The 18,598-nt window shown below is 45.3% G+C and overlaps 1 protein-coding gene across 3 annotated transcripts in view; it reads left to right on the top strand.

Moving 5' to 3' along the window:
- The window catches only part of LOC118446124 (protein groucho), an 85,407-nt gene that overhangs the window by 58,540 nt on the left and 8,269 nt on the right, over positions 1–18,598 (top strand). For 2 of the 3 annotated variants that reach the window (XM_035876423.2, XM_035876426.2), the window contains exons 6-7: positions 2,854–3,133; positions 6,716–6,741. In XM_035876423.2, the coding sequence (XP_035732316.1) occupies positions 2,854–3,133; positions 6,716–6,741 (306 nt within the window). The remainder of the gene's footprint in view (positions 1–2,853; positions 3,134–6,715; positions 6,742–18,598) is intronic. The other variant, XM_035876425.2, reaches the window with a different exon arrangement.

Here is an 18,598-nt window from a genome sequence, read left to right as displayed (position 1 = left end):
ACCACTGCACGATGGTAAGAGGAAGCCGATGCACGCTCGAGGAATCCGAAAGCGGACGGATGGATACGATCCTGGCGAATCCGAAATCCTCCTCAATATTGCTCGAGCACTCAATTTCCTCCCTATTAAGCCGCCGGCTTCTCTCGACTCTCTTCCTCCGCCTCCGTCTCCACCTTCTCTTTCCACAACTACCACTACTACCACCACCACCACCAGCAGCATCGCCAGCAGCATCACCTCCACCTCCTTTCCCTGTTCCTTCTTCGACTTCTCTCCACCTCTTCCTCTTCCTCTTTCTCAGCCAACTCCAACTCGAATCTTACTGCGAGTCTTCCTGCCGGTTTCCAGACCGGATAGGTTATAGTGTTATGGCGCACGAGCACCGACTAATCAGCATTCCTACCTACCCTCCTTCCTCACCCTCTCGAAACTACCATGGATCCGCGGCGTTGTCGGGGTACGTGCGGCAAATCCTTAGCAGGATCCCAGGATTCTCTGCGCCTTAACTCTCTCCATCCTGAGCTCGTTCCGTTTCACTCCCCCTCCCTGCCCCATCCTCCCTCTCTCTCTCAACCGGCCGCAAGCAGATCGAACGGAAAAGTCGAAGCTTCGCTCGAGGCTCATCACCCCATCCACCCCTTTAGTAGCTTTCCCCTTTTAATTGATACTGTGCAAATGATTGCCTTATTCCGGGAATATTCGTCGAATCGATCTACGAAATATTCTGTCCAAAAATAAAAGTATCTCTTATTCGATCTAAAGACGTCAAAGTAAATTTATTCGAAGTAGAGTGATTCAAGTTCGTTTGTCCCGATGATGAGCTCGCTATTGGAAATAATTTCATCTTTGCTTTCTTTCGACTTTTTACTGGATGACTCACAAAGGGGAAAAAAAAAATTGAGAAAAAAGAAAAGAGAAATGACGAGCGTCACCAAGAGCCATTCTCGGCTTGGTCGTCGACAAGTCGCACGGCTGAGGATGCTTTTCAGGCGGCAACGACGCGTGATATGGAAGAAGGTTAAGACGATCTCCTACGGTCCTCCAGTACTATCTTCACGGTTAGCCGAGTCAGCAAGTGGCGACTCTGATGAAAAGTGCTGAGGATGAGACTGGCAATGGATGCAGGTGCACGAGGAATTTCGAGCCTCTTCGTCGTTGTGACTGCTTTTCTTGTACAAAGAGAAGGGGAGAGAGAAAGAGAGAAGTTACGTGCATCGCGATCAGTAGACGTTTTTTTAAAGCGGCTGACTTATCAGTATACCGGTGTAGTATATCGCTCGAAGACGACGAGAGAATCTTTGACGGAAGTCGACGCTCGATGGAATTTAATCGCAGTCGTAAGGATAATCCTCGTGCAAAGGCAAGACGGCGATTATTTCCTCTCTCTTTCTCTCTCTCTCTCTCTTAAGCAAGAGAGGCAAAACAGAGATAGAGAGAGAGAGAGAGAGAGAGAGAGAGAGAGAGAGAAGTGGCAGGCCCTAGGTGTGGCAGCTTCAGGTTCTCGGTATTATTATCGCTGCAGAGAGTAGAAACTCGACGAACGTTTCCTCGGGGCTTCCGGCTTTCCCAAATCTCCAGCAACGTTTGCGAGAGCGTCTTCTCTCGCAACTCGAAGTGGTGCTCCCTCCTTTCTCTTTATCTCTCTCGCACTCCACCGAGAGTTACCATCCCCTTAGTCTCGACACGACGTGGCCCCGTGCATACATGTCGCTCTCCCTCTTCTCTGTTTGTATGTTTTGTGGGTGGCTCTGCTCAGACAGCCGCTCGACGCGAGGTTATTATATCGTTAAGCCATTTAATTATCTCGGCAAACTACTCTCAGGAATATTCGCCGGGGTCTGCCTTAACGCGTGTATACTGTAGAAGCAGAGAAAGAGAAAGAGAGAGAGAGAGAGAGAGAGAAATAGAGATAAAGAGGTAGATAGATAGAGAGAGAGGGAGAGAGAGACAAAAGATTCTCCAAGGATTGTACGTGAAGCGTTTTAACCCTCGGCACCTCCGCTACCATTTCCTACTTTAGCGTTTCTCCATCTCCTTCCGTTCCCATTCGCTTTTCTCTACACCGAGATTCACGAACCGTTAAAACACCGCTGAACAGCTTTACAACTTGTCTGTTGGCTAAAAATTACTCGACACCAAGAGAAGAGGAGAACGAGCGAACTAACGAGGCAACTACCGGCAAAAGTACCTTCACGCTTTCGGACAAAGTTTTTGGTGACGTTCGCTGCAAGTGACCGCATAAATCTCATGCTCTGTCTCCCTTTGCCTTTCCTTCTTTCCCTTATTTCGCAGTCTTGCCCTTTTCCGTACCGGAACGCTCGGTTATTTAAAGTTTCTCGAGTTAGCGCGACAAGTCGTTATATATCGCAAGTACCGCGCCATTTTAACTATGCTAGAAGAGAGAAAAGAATAAAGTCAAACCGGTAGAGAAAAGGCAAAGGGTTCGGTAACGATTACTTGACTGTACCAAGGATACACCGAGCAGGTCAATGGTTGAAGCGGTCTCCCGGAACTTTTTCAACGAACAAATTACTAAGTTCGTGCATTTTGCTTTTCGAAAAAATGAAATCGTTTGATCTATTATAACGCGTAAATGAGCAAAAACGAGTTTCTCGTATCTTTAATATCGTAACTCTCATCGAACTATTTGTCGTGGGAATTTATTTGCTTATGCAACTAGCTAGATTTGTTTACGTTTCTCGAATAGAGACTTCTAACGAAAATGAGTACCCACGAGCGATGAATTACCTTTGAAAATTTTTCTTTCCTTTTTAGTCTTTTTTTTTTCCGACCGAACTTATAATCATCCAAACGATTCCATTCTGCTTCGTTAACATTGTTTCTTATTTTCAGCAACAGAGGCCCGATTTACCGAGGCTTCTTCAACAGATGCACGCTCAACAATTGCCACCGGGTGCCGCGATGGGACCTCATCCAGGAATTCCCGGGCTCCCAGGATTGGGACCTGGCGCTGGTCTGCCAGTACCCACCTCGGCATCCGCGGCCCTTTTGGGGCTCGGTTTGCCCCCAGGTGCCGCAGCAACTCCTGGAGGTTCTGCGGCTCACCCTCTTTCGATGTTGACCAAGCCAGACCTTCATCGAGGTCAACCGGACGATCTCAAACCTAACGGAGGTAAGCTTTATAATGTAATAAGATTGGTGGTATGTAACGGGGGAAAAAGAAAGGAAAAAAAAAAGAAAAAAAAAAAGAAAAAAAAAGAAATAACACATTTTGTTGCAAGTCGCGTGAATCGTAATATCGTATTTATCTTCAGATTCGTTCCGCTAAGAGAGATTCCGATTCCAAGAGATACTCTCGTTACAAACTTCGTCGTTGATAAACGTCGAGGGTTCGACTTACAAAAATTGCTGGTCCCGTGTCTCGCGCATTTCCTGCTTCTCCTTTTGAGTATCTTACTCGCACGAATACGATCGGATATGACATGAAAAAACAACGAGATCGTCGTCCACTTCGAAGAATGGTTAGTCATCTTATTTTCACTGATATCGTTTTGCTCGATCGCTTGTTTTATACGTTCTTATCGCGGTATCGTGATAGGTTAATTATTACAAGATGAAACGTTTTTCGACTTGAATCATCGACTTTTCGATACGTAGTTTGAAAGTAATGCGAATCTCGATCGAAAATCTGAAAGTCATCGATGGTTCGCAGTACTCTTTGGTAGAACGAAATATGTACTCCGTGACTGGAAATCCAAGGATGACGCAAACGATCGTGCTTAAGTCTCGATCTTGACCTCGCTCCGGTACTCGCGTTGACGTCCTCACCCTGTATATATCTTGTACGTACCAGTGTTAGAACGTTCACACTGACAGAATCGTGAGTGAGAAAGAGGGAACGAGTTGTACCATCTTCTTCTCTCGCGCTTCAGTTCTCTCCTTCGTCCGCCCGATGTCGTCTTGTTCAGCCTCGCCCATCTCTTCTTTTTCCTCTTCTTCTTTCTTTCCTTCCGCTCTCAAACACACAACCACCTACCCACCCACCTACATACACACACACACACACACACACACATACAACAGAGCCTTTCTTTCGCTTCTTCAGCTATCTCTCTTTCCGTCGTCGTCTCTCAAGAGAGCACTTAGAATCTCCTCTCAACACGAGAGTACTTCCGACTCCTCCCCTCGTTCCTTCCGACTCTAGCTACGTTCTCGTCTAAAACCTTCACGCCCCTAAGCCGCTTGATCCCTCCTTCTTTGCTCTACCTTCTCTTTCTCTCTCTCTCTCTCTTTCTCTCTCGTTCACAACGTACACGTATCTGTACCTACGTATGTCTCTACGTTCTTTTTGGCCACACTCCATCCACCTCGACCCACACTCGTCTAACCGTGTTATACTCCTTTACCCGATGTAACCTCAGAGCAGTTGTTACACGTTGTTTCGCGTCTTTCCAACTACAACGTCGACGTCTCATATAGGTACGAAAGACCAAATGAAGACTTCTTTTGGACGAAAGAATCTCGTTTTCCAAAAGTCCTTTTTTCTCATTTTATTAATTTACGTTGTCATGTATTACATGTCTTTCTTTTCTTTTATGATGGGACTTTGACTAAAAATGTCATATTGATTGAAACTGTTCAAGTATTATGTTCTCACATCAACATGGATCAAGTGTAAGGGCTCGTCAAAGGCCATCCCGAAGCCTTTCGATGGCCTTTCTCGAAGAAGCAACACGGTACGTGAGCCTAGAACATTAAATGGCTAGCAATTTTTATCTTGACTGCGTAGCGGAACTTCTACCCTCTCCTTTCCGGGACATTGCCTCGGGCGAATTGTTTCTTCCCAAGGTTGTTATCGTCCTTACCGCTCTGCCCGGCTTTTTCTTCCCATCGTCGACATAATATCCGTCACGAGCAGTCGTCCGATTCGTTTTTACTCGATCGCTCGCGGCGTAACGACGATTTCGTGGCCGATCGCAGTAGACCGGACTCTTTTACGGACGATTAGAAACCAGTAGCGTCGCTCGTATTACCGTTTTATCGCCGACTCTGTCCACAGAAACGGCTTTTTCAGATAAATAGAGAAAGAGACAAGGGAGACTTGGAGATTGGGTTTTGTTTGTATTTTTGTTCTTATATATATATATATTTTTTTTTTCTTTTTCTCTTTTTTTTTTTTTTTTGTTCTTTTATTCCCTAAGCCTGAACCATTTCAATGAAAAAAATATAACGGCCAAAGATAGAAAATTCAATGTATCTGGAAAAGAACTCGTTCTATAATTCCTTCCGTTTTTCTTATCCTTTGGTATACCCGTTTACGCGGGAACTTTCGAAACGAGCTACCTAGCTATCCGTTTTTTCAGTACTTAAGTACTTAACGTAAACTTCATCTTCGACGAAAAGTACTTTCTTGTATTTGCGATAAGGTAATAGATTTTCATCGTTGAGGTTGATTCGTAGTCACGATTCGATTCATCGAATTCAAACGTGACTCTTCCATCCAATAATTCGTAAGAAGGCATCCTTTGAATGGCTCTTCGGAAAGTACTCGGACAAATGCCGGTCGAGTCGTTTTCTTGGATGGCGAACGACACCCTTACTGGTTTTAGTGCGAAATTATGCGCGCTCTTCCGCGTCCGTTTACGAGGCAGGCCAAGCCACAAGGGAGCTCAAGGAGAAATCTCCAGGGAGAGAAAGGGAGTTCCCTTGGGAAGAACAAGGAAGGGAGAAGATGACGAACATTAGCCAGGTTTACGGGGGACACGCTTGCCAGTAACTATTCTCTCTCCCTCTCTCTCCCTCTCTATCTTTCTCTCTCTCTCCTTTAAAGGAGAAGCCAACGTGTATCTGGCCAGTCTTCTTCCAGCCTAACCCCTCGTTCATCCCTTTTCCGGAATGCAGCATCCGTAGTAGACGTTGGAACGCTCGTATACGAGTTTACCCTTCCCTTCTACTCGATATCTACTTCTTCTCTCTTCCTCGGTAATAGCCGGGAAATATGAGGAAATTCTTCCGGTCGACCGCATCGCCCTACCGTAATTTGGTGAACCGTAAAGCGAGCAAAAAGATCGGGAGCGACCTTCTTCTTTTCTCTCTCTCTCTCTCTCTCTCTCTTTCTTTTTTGCACAAAAGCATAACGACTACGTTAAGCCATTTAACGTATTTAATCTATAATCCGTAGAAAAATAATTCGCGAAAAAAGAGAATAAACGATCGTATGCGGCTGCTATGTGGGACGAACGACGGTCGAGAGAAAAGATATCGTTAGGATATTTCCTGGGAGACAAAGTGTACCTATCTGGAGGATGAGGAGGTTGGGGAAATCGAGCGAGAGCAAACTACGAACTCGGTTTCTCGAGGACAAAGCTTCCTCCTTCGGGCTCTTCTTCCTTTCTCCTATCTTTTGCCCTCCTCTCTCTCTCTCTCTCTCTCTCTCTCTCTCTCTCTCTCTCTCTCTCTTTCTCTCTATCGCACGCGCGCGCTGTCTCTTTTCTTCTTTTCATATTCTCGCTCCTCCAACTCCGTCCACTTTCCTCTCGGAAATTCTCAAGAAGTCTGACTCCCTTTTTCTTTCCCTTTTCCTTCCTTTACCGTTTTTCCTCTTTTCACGGAAAAGATCCTGTAGATGTACCGCTGACTCAATTTGATTCGGTCTTCGAATAATAACGAAATAAAATAGCACGTAGCGTTATTAACATAAATATAATTGTTAACAGGATATCGCGAGAATTGATTTTTTTATTTTCTGTTTCAGGCCTTAACCCAGCCGAGGAAAGGCATGTAAGTATGCTTACTATGCAATACTTTTAATTCTTTCGCTTCTTTCCTTTTCGAAATCACGCTAATATCCACATTCATTTTATCGATTTATCGAAACGTAATAACTGCAATACGACGTCCTTGGCAATCTCACTATTGGCGAAGGACAGTGATCTTCGATATCGGAGCGATGCCAAACCTTTCATACAAATACGTTTTCTGAACTTGTGCCAAGATACCGTGAGTAAACGACGATCTCATCGGTCGGCCCGCCAACGTTCTTCGTTCAAAGAATCTACCGAATGGAAGGGAAAAGAACGTAAAGGAGGATGAGTGAAAGAGAGAGAGATAGATAGAGAGAGAGAGAGAGAGAGAGAGAGAGAGAGAGAGAGAGAGAGAGAGAGAGAGAGAGAGAGAGAGAGAGAGAGAGAGAGAGAGAGAGAGAGAGAGAGTAGAATTTGTCGGTGGAATCCGTAGAATTCAGGAAATTCCACTCGCGATCAATCTAGAGGGGAAGTGAAAGAAAGAGAGGGCCCGGGAATACGTGTAAGTAGGAGTAAGCACGCTTGGCTGCCATTTAAGCTGCCGTCATTATCTTGCGAGTTCCAATTCGACTTTACGTCCTCGCCTTAATCCCTCCTCTTGATCTCAAGAGACTTCGCAAATCGCTTTCGACGTACCAACGAACTGTTCGCATGTAGAGATATACATGTATACATACATAAGATATATATTTGTAAGTATTTACATAGAGATATAGGTGTACTTACCGTGCGTCGATAAGATATCTCGATTTTCCCCGCAAACGTAACGCGCATTAACGGAACTTAATCATTTTTAAGATCGGCCAAGCGACAAGCACAAATTTTACCTGCGCGCTTTCTCCTTTGCTTTTTGATTTCTAATTTATGTACATAGATGCGAGCGTTCGGATAAGAAACAGTAGGAAACACACTGTAAAGAATCTTTTACGAGATTCGATCTCATAATTCTTTGGCATAATGGTGTACGCGCGTCGAACATTCCAAAATGGAAATTTCTTCCGTCGGGTAATGGGCCAAGCGTTGAAGACGATTATTGAAATGTTACTTCCTGTCCCGATAGATATTCCATTAGTCTCGATCGAGTTACCGATTATCCTGCCTTATTATTTCTCCACTTTCTTCCTAGAGAATGAATCCATTCTTTTCTCTTATTCTATCATAGAATGTGGTTATGCATATATTTTATTGGAACATTGGTAAAAGATCGATCGCGATTATCGTCCACTTGTCCGACACGAGTGAGGTGATTTCGATTTTAATTAAATTTACGACGAGATATCCGGTACAAGTACACTTTAATATACGAGCAATTTGAAATCACGTCGAAGATAATCTTCGTAAATTTATCGATGTACACTCTAATCTTTTCCTTTTTCTCTACGTAAATTGATTATAAAAGTTTGCCGCATGGAGAACATTTGTTTTAACTTGTTTTTTGTATTTTTTTTCCTTTCCGTTTTTCTTTCCTTTTTTTCTTTTTTTTTTTTTTTTTTTTTTTTTTTTTTTTTTTTTTTTTTATTGCACTTTACGGCAGAGAAAAAAACTGGGAAAGCACGAAGAGAAGGAAACTCGTAGAAGAGCATAAAAAAGTTGTACGTTCGAAGGGTAATTGGCTTTGACCGCGAGAGTGCTTAACGAAATCTGGCAATGTAATTTCGTCCCTCACCCCCGTCTCCTCTGGACGAGGAGAGAAGACGCGCATAGCGGGGAAAACGACTTCGGTCGCGTAAAATTTCACCTCGTAAAAGTGATTAGACCGCCGCTTACGTATCGGCGAGGACGGAAAGGTAGAGCAGCGAGGGACTGAGGAGGAGTAGAGGAGGAGGCCGGAATGGACGTAAAAGCCCGACCACCGGAATACAGGGCCGTAAAAAACTCGTCGTCAAAAGCATCCCCTTCCGCTTCGAACGTACTCTTCCCTCCGCTCTAACCGTCGGCGGTATAAAGCACCCGCTGGCCCCGGCGCTCGTTTATTAAAAGCGCTCCAGGGAAGCAAAAAAGAGTGGAGAGCGCTCTAGGACGAGCTACTCGTGCAAAGCTTCCGTTTCTCGAGACCAGCTCGAGGATAGTCCCATGGCACGGGAGATCGATCGATCTATCTATATCGATCGATCGAAACTTTTTCTAGCACAAGTATCGTCGAATTAAAGGAAAGATCTCGTTCGAAAAGCCATTTTTTCTCGCGAACCCCCTTTTCCTTTATGGAAGCCTACTTTTCTTTTTTCGTTCTTTTTTTTTCTTTCTTTTTTTTATTTTTTTTTTTTTTTCTTTTCTTTTTTCTTCATGCTCCCCTCGTCCTCCAATAATTTCCATCCGAACGTCGAAAAAGCTTCGATTCCCGGTTCCGAATACGTTAATACGATAAAGTATATCGGATCGGAGTGTGAATTAACGAGGAAAATCACATTATGCGCCTACAAATATTTATTCGTCTTCACGCTTCATATTTAGCACTAAACGAACGAGGCGGTTCGATGTTGGCCCATTGTTTGCCAGGTTTATATTTGCACTCTCTCTCGCACTACCCTACCCTCTTCCCTTTTCTTCGTCCCCTCGTCACCAATCCTTCTTTCCACATGATACGATATACGTTCGAATAATCGCGTTTAATGCGAAATACGAGAAGCAACGGTAATCCATATTATTTGGTCGTGCCACTTTCGTTAAAACAAATAATCCGATAAAGCTTATTTCATTTCTTCTATTATATTTTTTAATATTTTTTATCGAGCGATTCCCCGTTCTCGAGGTATCTTTACTTCGTAAGAAATGAAATGGAACTGGCCTCGCGACATTATTGGATAGATCACCGATCGTTTGCAATTAATTTTGCAGAATAAAATCGCTAAAAAAAGGAAGGAGATGTCGCGAACGGCACGGTAATCCTGCGAAATGAATCCGAAACGAGATTACAGCAGCCCGAACCCATTTTCCGTTATCGCCGTACGATAAACTATTTTGCGCGAATAAAATAAAAGGTAATGGGAGTCGCATAAATCAAGGATGGCCGACGCGTCGAACGTTAACTAGCAGTCGTCGAAACGGGTCGCGTTGGATCGCGATTTTTCGATTACGCTCGGCGAGTTATTCCGAGCGTAAAAAAAAAAAAAAAAAAAAAAAGAGTGAGAGAGAGAAAAAATAAAAAAGAGAGACTTTGCGCGTAATTACCTTTTTCGAAATACGAAACTCCGCTCGCAATTGGAATCGACCAGTGGTGCCGGTCGATCGGTCGGTCGGTCGGTCGGTCGGTTGGCATTTTAGCAACGAATACACTTGATATAATTCGTGCGATTTGCCAGCGGCGCTGGTGGTGCGCGGTTGGTGGTCGATAATTAGCGCGCGGTTAATATGCACAATTATTAAGGATTGATAATCGGACCTGTGCGTCCATTACATCGGCATGGAGATAGATGATAATAGGTTTCCATCGATATTGACCTTCCTTCCGTCTTTCTCTACCTATTCCAATGTTACCTTCCTCTCATCCATTCATCGTCGACGTCCCAGTCGCTTTTCTCGTTCTGTCTCTCTCTCTCTCTCTCTCTCTCTCTCTCTCCCCGTTCTTTCTTTTTCCCTTTCTCTTGTTATCTCTTCGATTTTCGAAGGAGAAGAAAGAAGCTTTCTCGTATCTTAAATGGAAAACCGTCGACGGGATAAAATGCTACTACGTTATTATTCGTGCGCCCATTTCTTCTCAAGGGGAAGCTTTTTCTTTTTCTCTACGGTACTGCTTGTATCCTACCCCTTCGTCTTATCCGTCTATACTATTTCTTTGCGATTTCTCGAGCCAAAGAACAAAAGTTTTACGTCGAAGAGAATAAAAACAGACAGAAGGAAAATATCAGAATGAAAAAGTGCGAGTAGAAGAAGAGAATTGTCTCTTAGCGATCGCCAGCTCATAACGAATTCATGGAGGTGAGTACGACCGGCCTTGAGTGTGAAACGAAAGATAGAAGTAAAAGCAAGAGAAAAGAGATACGAAGAACTACGGAAACAGAGGGGATGAGAGAGAGAGAGAGAGAGAGAGAGAGAGATGGAAGATTTATTTATCGAAGCGAATCGTACCACTTTTCCTTTTTGTATGAAGGTGACAGAAGAAGAGTTGGGTGGGGTACCGGGATGCCGATTTTTTTTCTCTCCTGTTTCATCTCCTCACCCACCCCTCCCAACGTTGCCCCTAGAACTTAATTGAATTTCACGATACTTACGCTCGATCCGTGAGGCTCGCGGTAAATTGTCGCGAAAGCGGGTGATGGTAGTGGCCCCTCGATGCCAAGCGAGAGGAAAGTCCTCGAGGCGAGGCGCCGCATTAATTCGTTCGCTCGAATACGAGAGTGGAACGCGGAGGAAGGGATGAGAGGAGGAGGAGGACGACGAAGAGGACGCGATTTTCTGTTTTAAGCTCTCCATCGTGCGACTCCAACGAGTGTAATTAGTGCCGTGTTTTGCTGTAATTGAAATCACCCTCGTCGTTTTCGCTTACTCCCTCTCCCTCTCTCATTCCCTTTCTCTCGTTCTCTCTCCTTTTGAATCGTTCGTTCCACACGATCGACGCCAAAAACAGATCGATGGATCGTTGAATTCCATTGGTGACTCAAGGAATACGACATACGTACGAGGCCCGATAATTTACGTCGCTTTTTATAAGAACAAAAATGTACGATCGAATCGTACATCTCTTGGCGACGAAGCGAGTTAGCCGAATACTTTTAACGAGAACCGTCCGGTATCTCGTATTCGAATCAACAGGACGAGCTTGTAAGTATCTTTGTAGATTTAATTCCTCCTTGTTTGTGGGAGGGGGGGTGGGGGAAGAAAAAAAGAAGAGACTATGAAGAGAAAGGGAAAATGGAGGAAGATAGCATAAATCGCGAGGATAGCGAGGAGAAGGTGGAGGTAGCAGAGGCGTCATATCGATCGTAGCGCCCTATCTCGTCGTCGGGTACCTCGCTCTTTCCTTGATTCGGCCATTTTTCCGGCGGTTCGTCTGCCATTGGTCGCGAGCCTCGCGATGGAGGTACACTTTTTCCAACTTTTCTCTCCACCTCCAGCTCCTCATCCTCCTCTTACCCATCGACGCGCCTCTCTTTCCCTCCCCTTTTTAATCCCATCACAGAGTCGAGCGCTCACCAACGAGTCTGTCGTCCGGAGGTCGGTAAATTAAATCTCGAATAAAGTGCAAATAAACGAGCGCGCGTGCGAGACAAGGATGCTCTCTGCTAGAAGCTGTAGAAGAGAGAGAGAGAGAGAGAGAGAAAGAGAGCAAGGGGTTGGTCGAGGAGAGAACGAGGGTGGTCGAAAGTGCGGTACAAAAAAACGTTAGGGAGGGCGTCGAAAAAAAGACTCGTGAAAGAGAGAGGGTCGTGTGGCGTGCGGAAAGACAGGGAGAGAAGAAGAGCTAAAGAACGAGAGAGAAAGGACCAGGGGAACCGAGGGTGTAATTTATTTTAATTAGAGTGGCTGCATTATGTAAGCGAGAGAAGCACCGATGAAAGGGTTTGAAAGGGTCGAGAGATCCTGACACCGAACTACGAGCGGAGGAAGGAGGAACTCTTCCTCTCGTCGTTTCGCTTTATCCGCGAACTTCCTCAAATGAACTAATTCGCTCTTGGCCAAGGTTGCCTCAACCCGGTTCGGCGATCGCGTTTTATTGTGCCATAGGGGAACTCGTAATAATTCTCTGTCGAACATCATTATATTTAGGAGGACGAGTTTACCTTGAATGTATCGATGAATTAGCAAACATCTTTGTAAGCGTTTTCACTAATTGTAAGGGTGAGAGGAGAAGACACAAAGATATACAATATGTATACGTGCGTATATAATACGTACAAAGAAAGAGAGAGAGAGAGAGAGAGAGAGAGAGAGAGAGAGAGAGAGAGAGAGAGAGAGAAACGGAAAAGACTAAGATCCAAAGTGTAGGTAGTCTCGCTCGATGAGCACGCCGGGAAAGTACCGATTTCCCTTGCGTTACCGACACCTCTGATCTCGTTACGGACGCATTAATTAATTTACAAGATGGCGATGGCGGCTGACGGGGATGGTATAAGTATAAAGGAGCCAAGAGCCATCTTACACGAGAGTATAGCGGTAAAGAGTGAGTGAGAGAGAGAGAGAGAGAGAGAGTAACAGCCTGTTACGTTTTAATTACTAATTGAAACGTCGTCCTAGCAGCGCGTAGACTTCCCTCTTCTTGTACCTTCTTTTCTACGTTGTGATATACCGCGTCTTCGTCTCCTCTTTTCCACTTCTTTGCCTCTCACCCCTTTTCTTTTGGATTTCAATCTTTGCCACGGTCTCTCTTCCGACACTTTACGTTTTTAAATACCTACTTTCAAGGAGTCTCCTTATTTCTTTATTTTTCCTTTTCTCAGTTCTTTTTTCGTTCTTCCATCTTTCTATCTCCTCCCCTTTCTTCGCCTTACATTTGACTCTTGTAAAAGGAGAATTCACCTTATTCCTTCGGTTCAGAGAATGGATTTTACCTAAAAACGCTACCCTCTTTCTGACATTAATTAATTAAAAGTACCATGCTGCCTTCGTGATATTTAGCGACTTCCCTCTTTTTTAATCCTTCGTTTACTTATCCGCTTTCATTTTCTATCTTCAGACGCGTTACTTACTTTCCAGCTCGTATATCTTACTCTCGTCGTTTTCCACGCTCGTAAAATCGCGGAAAATTGCTATGGGAATTATCGTCACGCTTTTCTATGAAACTCCTTGAGTCTATCACTCGTATTATGACGCGGAACAAAAAGTTTCTCTTTTCGTTTATGAAAAAGAGAAAGAAAGAAAGAAAAGAAAAAAAAAGAAGAAGAAGAAAAAACTACAATTCACCGTGTTTTTGTACATATCTGAAATTTTCAATTTACATTATCGCCGATTAGTATACGTGACTGATCGTAACCCATTTAAATCAAGTTTTTAGCAGTGTTTCGACGTTACGTCTAAGAGAAGGAAAGAGAACTGATCGTAAAAGACCGTGGCAAGGCGATTCGTTGCGGATTGCTCTTGGCCTCGTGTAACGTAGGTATCTTCGATGAAACCTGATTTCATTTCGCAGAAATGACTTGTACGTACAACTACGACACGAAATGACGACGACGCGACAACGACAACGACAACGACAACGACAACGACAACGACAACGACGAGATCCAAGGAACGTCGGGCACCCGGGGGGATTTCTGTGCGTATCCGGCACGGTTAACGCTCGATTTCCTTCTTTTCTCCGTCTCTCTTGTCTACTCGCTCGTCGAGAGAAAAACCGGTTAGGTACGAGTAGTGTCCGACTTGGGAAGAACGAATCGCGTTGCCCTTTCGTTGTAGAATTCCTCTCGTTCCGCTTATAATATGCTTGATTTCTTCCTTCCTTCCTTCTGTCGTTCCTCCTGATGCACTCGTTTCGCACGCTCGAGATCGTCCTCGAAGTAATTTATTAAGAAAACAAAGGAAAGAAACGAAAAAAGAAAAAGGACGTAAATCAGATCGGACGAGTCTGAAAAAGGCAAGAACGATCGGTTTATAAAGCGGAATAAAGTATTACGCGCAACGCAACGCAAGAGGACGCGACGTGGTGTGTTTTTTAATAACGCGCAAGCATAGACGCGCGAAACACGCGCGCACCCACGCGTTCTCTCATTCTCTTTCTCTTTCTCTTTCTCTTCGCTCCCTCTTTATTCATTTCGTTCGGGGCACGCGAAGTCGACGAAGCTCCGCTTTTACGAGGAGCGGCGCGTTTAACGGTCGACTAACCTTTTTAATAATTCGCCGACCGGTAATTAGTCCGTAATTTAATGAGGCGGCCATAAAACGACGCCCGGTAGTCCCTCGACGAGACTCGACCGCCCCGTAATTACGGCTCCGTATATATTTCACAATATAATCGCGTTGGCAGAGCGAGCGAGAAAGAGAATGTTAAAAAGGAAGACGAAGAAGAAGAGTAAAAAAAGGAGGAAAGTAGATGGAGTTAACTGGAAAATGTTGGACATGCGCTCGTTACGAGGGAGGATCGAATAAATCACTTTTTACGTAGATAACTTTCCATTATCGCGAATTCTACCATAGATAAATATTTTGAAATAGTTGAAAAGTACCGATCCGATTTTTTAACAAGTTTTCGCTTTAACGATTCCCTCGAAAATCGATAGACTCCCGCGAGATACTTTTTATTCGAGGAGTTTGTTGAGAACGCCTTTGATGCGCAATTTTCAACGAGCTCTCTACATACTTTACTCTTTATCCACGTCCTTTCGACGGAGGATGCAGGGGAGAGCGATAAATCAGTCGGTCGATCGACGACACTTGGAATTCCACGCCAATCTATCTCTCTCTCTTTCTCCCTCCCACTCCTTCTTCCATCTTTCGTTTCCTTTCCCTTCTTGCCGAGGCAAGTCTCAACGACGGTGGATGGCCATTAACTCCCTTTTTGCGACGTGTAATGACCTTAAAGCGGCCACGGTTTACGAAGCCATTCGTTAAGTCCACCGCTCGCGTTGGTAATCGCGCGAGAATGCACCTCCGCGGGCATTGTTGTGTTTTTTCCCCTCTTCGTCCCTTTCTCCCTCTCTCCCGCCCCTCTTTCGTTCTAGACTCGTTTCGCGTTCGTTCGACGTCTCGTCCTACCCTCCTCCTTTTCTTTCTCCTTTTTCTTCTTTCAAGGGACTCGCGTCGAAAGGGATGGAGGAATTGCTGGAGAAAAAGGAGGGACACAGGAACGGGCGAGATAATAGCCGAGAGGGCCGACACCGTCGAGCACGCGAAATAAAGCGACGATCGGGATCCACCGCGGGCTTTTCAATTACCGCGGCTCCTCCCCTTTCCTTCCTTCCTTCCTTCCTTCCTTCCTTCCTTCCTTGACTCTTGGCATTTCCTGACACATCTACTCTTGCCTTCACTACTACCACCACCACCACCACCACTATTACGATCATAGCCATCGTCACGAGCATCTTGCAACTCCTCTCCGTCAGAGCGATAAAAATGTTTCCTCCTTCCTCCTGGATAACGCGGAGGCACTTTACGGCAGCTATTCTGTTTGCTCCTTATTTTTCTCTTGCCCTGCCTTCTTCCTCTTTATTTCATCCTCCTTCTTTTCAACGGACGCTCTTTGCTCCCAGAGTAGGTATGGCGTATCTTTAAGAAGAGGCCGCCTCGTAAAAGAGTACTCTCTAAGGTGTATCTCTCTTTTCCTCTTTTCTTTTTTTTCTTTCTTTTCTTTTTTTTTTTCTTTTTTTTACTCTTTCTGCTTTCTTCTCCGGCTGGCAATGCACGTCGAAGGCTTTCGTGCGCGCCAAGCATTTTAGGTCTCCACCTCCGAGAAAGAACATTGCGTCGCGATAAGAACGACGGCGACGAGAAGTCGCCAAAGGTAGAAAAAAATATTCTCGCGCTATGGGTGGTCGACGACTTTTTCAACGGAAATAGTTGAAGTTAATTCGGTGCGACGTAACTAATCGATCGGAGTAAGAAAATTTATTTGATAACAACTACGAGACACCCTGTAGATCGTCGACAGGTAGTACTTAGATACGATGGACGGTAATGCGCGCGCGTGCCGGCACTTCGTAAAGGTCAGTCTTGCGGTTAGGTGTTAATTGGCCGCAACGATAACGTCAACGACATAGCGGTGCATCGACGGTAGGCCAAGCACCGCGACACGAGGACGGTAATATCGATCATGCGTAGGTGGGATGCGAGTGACTGAGAACGATATACTCGTATTCGATGGAGTGAGGGCGAGGCAAGAGGACGAGAACAAGGATGAGGAGGCGAAGCTAGAGACGGAAGTTGCGTTGAGGGTGGAAGAGGAGAGAGAGAGAGAGAGGGAGGGAGGGAGTCGGAGAGAGGCCACTCGGCGCGCGTTGTTGCATAAAATTGTAAAGCCCTACTCGGTGGTAGCGGCGCCGTGCCGAGATAGCTGCAAACAGAGGCGAGTTAATTTAAAAATGCAAATTCTCCTGCAGGGTTTCTGCCTTGTGAAGAAAGAGAGAAAAGAGAGGAAGAGCGGGGGAGCTGTGACGATACGAGTTAGACGCGTCGAGAGATAGAACAAAACGGAGGTGTGAGAGAAGGGACGAAGAGATGTGGGATGCTCGCTCGAGGATAGAGGAAAAAGGAAAGGGTGAGGGGGTGGAGAGGAGGTAGAAAAAAAGGGAAGGTAGTTCTACCGATAGGACATCTGAACGACGTGGAGAAACGACGGTGAACGACGATGGCGTTGGCAATGGCTGCTGCAGTCCTCTCTGGATTTATGACGGACCTATAAATTAGGTAGCTGTGAATTTTTGTCCGATTTGCACCGTCGTTCGTCGTTGTCGCGAAGCGATCCACCGACACTGTATATCTTGTTTCGTTGCAAATAAAATAGGGAAAAAAGAACTCGTAGCTTTGAAATTTTTTGGAAAGAAGTCTTGGAAAGTCGTTGGAAAAGTCGAGACATTGAGCGCATTTATCGAGCGAGCAAAAGAGCTCGCGTATTAAAGTCCCTCACGAAACATAAATCTCGTGGTGCGGCTGTCTCGAGCTTCGAGCAAACAAAAAGAAAGGTAAGAGAGAGAGAGAGAGAGAGAGAGAGAGAGAGAGAGAGAGAGAGAGAGAGAGAGAGAGAGAGAGAGAGAGAGAGAGAGAGAGAGAGCTAGCAAAAAACGGCGAGCACGCTCAAACCGATTCTCATTTCCCTGTTATATCGGCTGCATAATTACCAGGCGCGGGCCGAGTCGGACAGGAGGAAAAAAAATGGAGAGCACGAGCCGAAGCGAGAGAACGGCGGATACCTGCGCGTAAAGCGGAAATAAAAATTCACGTTCACTAATTGCCAGGGTGATGGATGCACGTGGTGACCTAGTGACACGTGGGCGATTTCGGGAACCGGTTAGCAGAGCTCGCGTCGCGGTCATTAAAAATTCCATGCATCCCCGAGTGGAACGTCCGTCCGGGTATCGTCCTCCTCTGACTCGCCCCAACCCCTCACTTACTCGCAACCACGACCACCGTCGAAATAATTACACTTGCTGCCCGTCAACCGGTTGCCATGCATCTTCTCCTACGTATTCGTATATACCAAACCGTGATTTTGCTAATTAAATTAATCGCCACAAGAGAGAAACCAAAATTGTAATCGACCAACGAAATTTGCTTAATATTCAGAGTTTCTCCGATTTCGAATCGGATCGATTAAATGAACGATCGCGTGAACCTGCCCAGCAAAATCATTGAGTTCTTTCTTCCTCGATTACTCGCTTTAATAAACATACATGCATCGATCGTGTTTACATATCCGAAGAGTAAGTTACAAAGCATGATACTAAATGGCACGATAATTGAAATTTCAAGGAAGTCAATTACCTACGTGTCGAAAATCTTACAACGTTTGGTTGAGAATCACTGAGTGCAATCTTGTACCAGCTGGGGTTTTGTGGGGTCTTGGGAGACGCTACTCTGGCTCGTAACCTCATCTCTCGGGGTCTTGGCTACGACGAGAGTAAGAGAGAGAGAGAGAGAGAGAGAGAGAGAATGCGGAGGGAGGAATAGAGAAACAGGGCACTATCGGGGGTTGAACGAGGTAGAGACGTGTCTTGAAGGGAAAGGAGAAAAGCAGAGAGAGAGAGAGAGGGAGAGAGAGAGAGAAGGAGTAAGAATAAGGAGAGACAGAAGAGGAAGAGGGAAGGCCGAGGAGAGTAGCATGTCGTGGAGGAAGAGAGAGAGGGAGAGAGAGAGAAGGATGGCTCGGAATATATCCGTAAAGTTAGGATGGTTTCGGTGGTATGAGTCGGGTCGAGACGAAGCGCCGTGGTGAAGGAGTCGCTCACTCACTTACCACCCTCATGGCTCCA

This window comes from Vespa mandarinia, chromosome 1, assembly GCF_050613455.1.
Source record: "Vespa mandarinia isolate Hongniang chromosome 1, ASM5061345v1, whole genome shotgun sequence".
NCBI classification, from domain to species: Eukaryota; Metazoa; Arthropoda; class Insecta; order Hymenoptera; family Vespidae; genus Vespa; species Vespa mandarinia.
The sequence above is the reverse complement of the archived record's forward strand: the minus strand, read 5'-3'. Positions and strand labels throughout refer to the sequence as shown.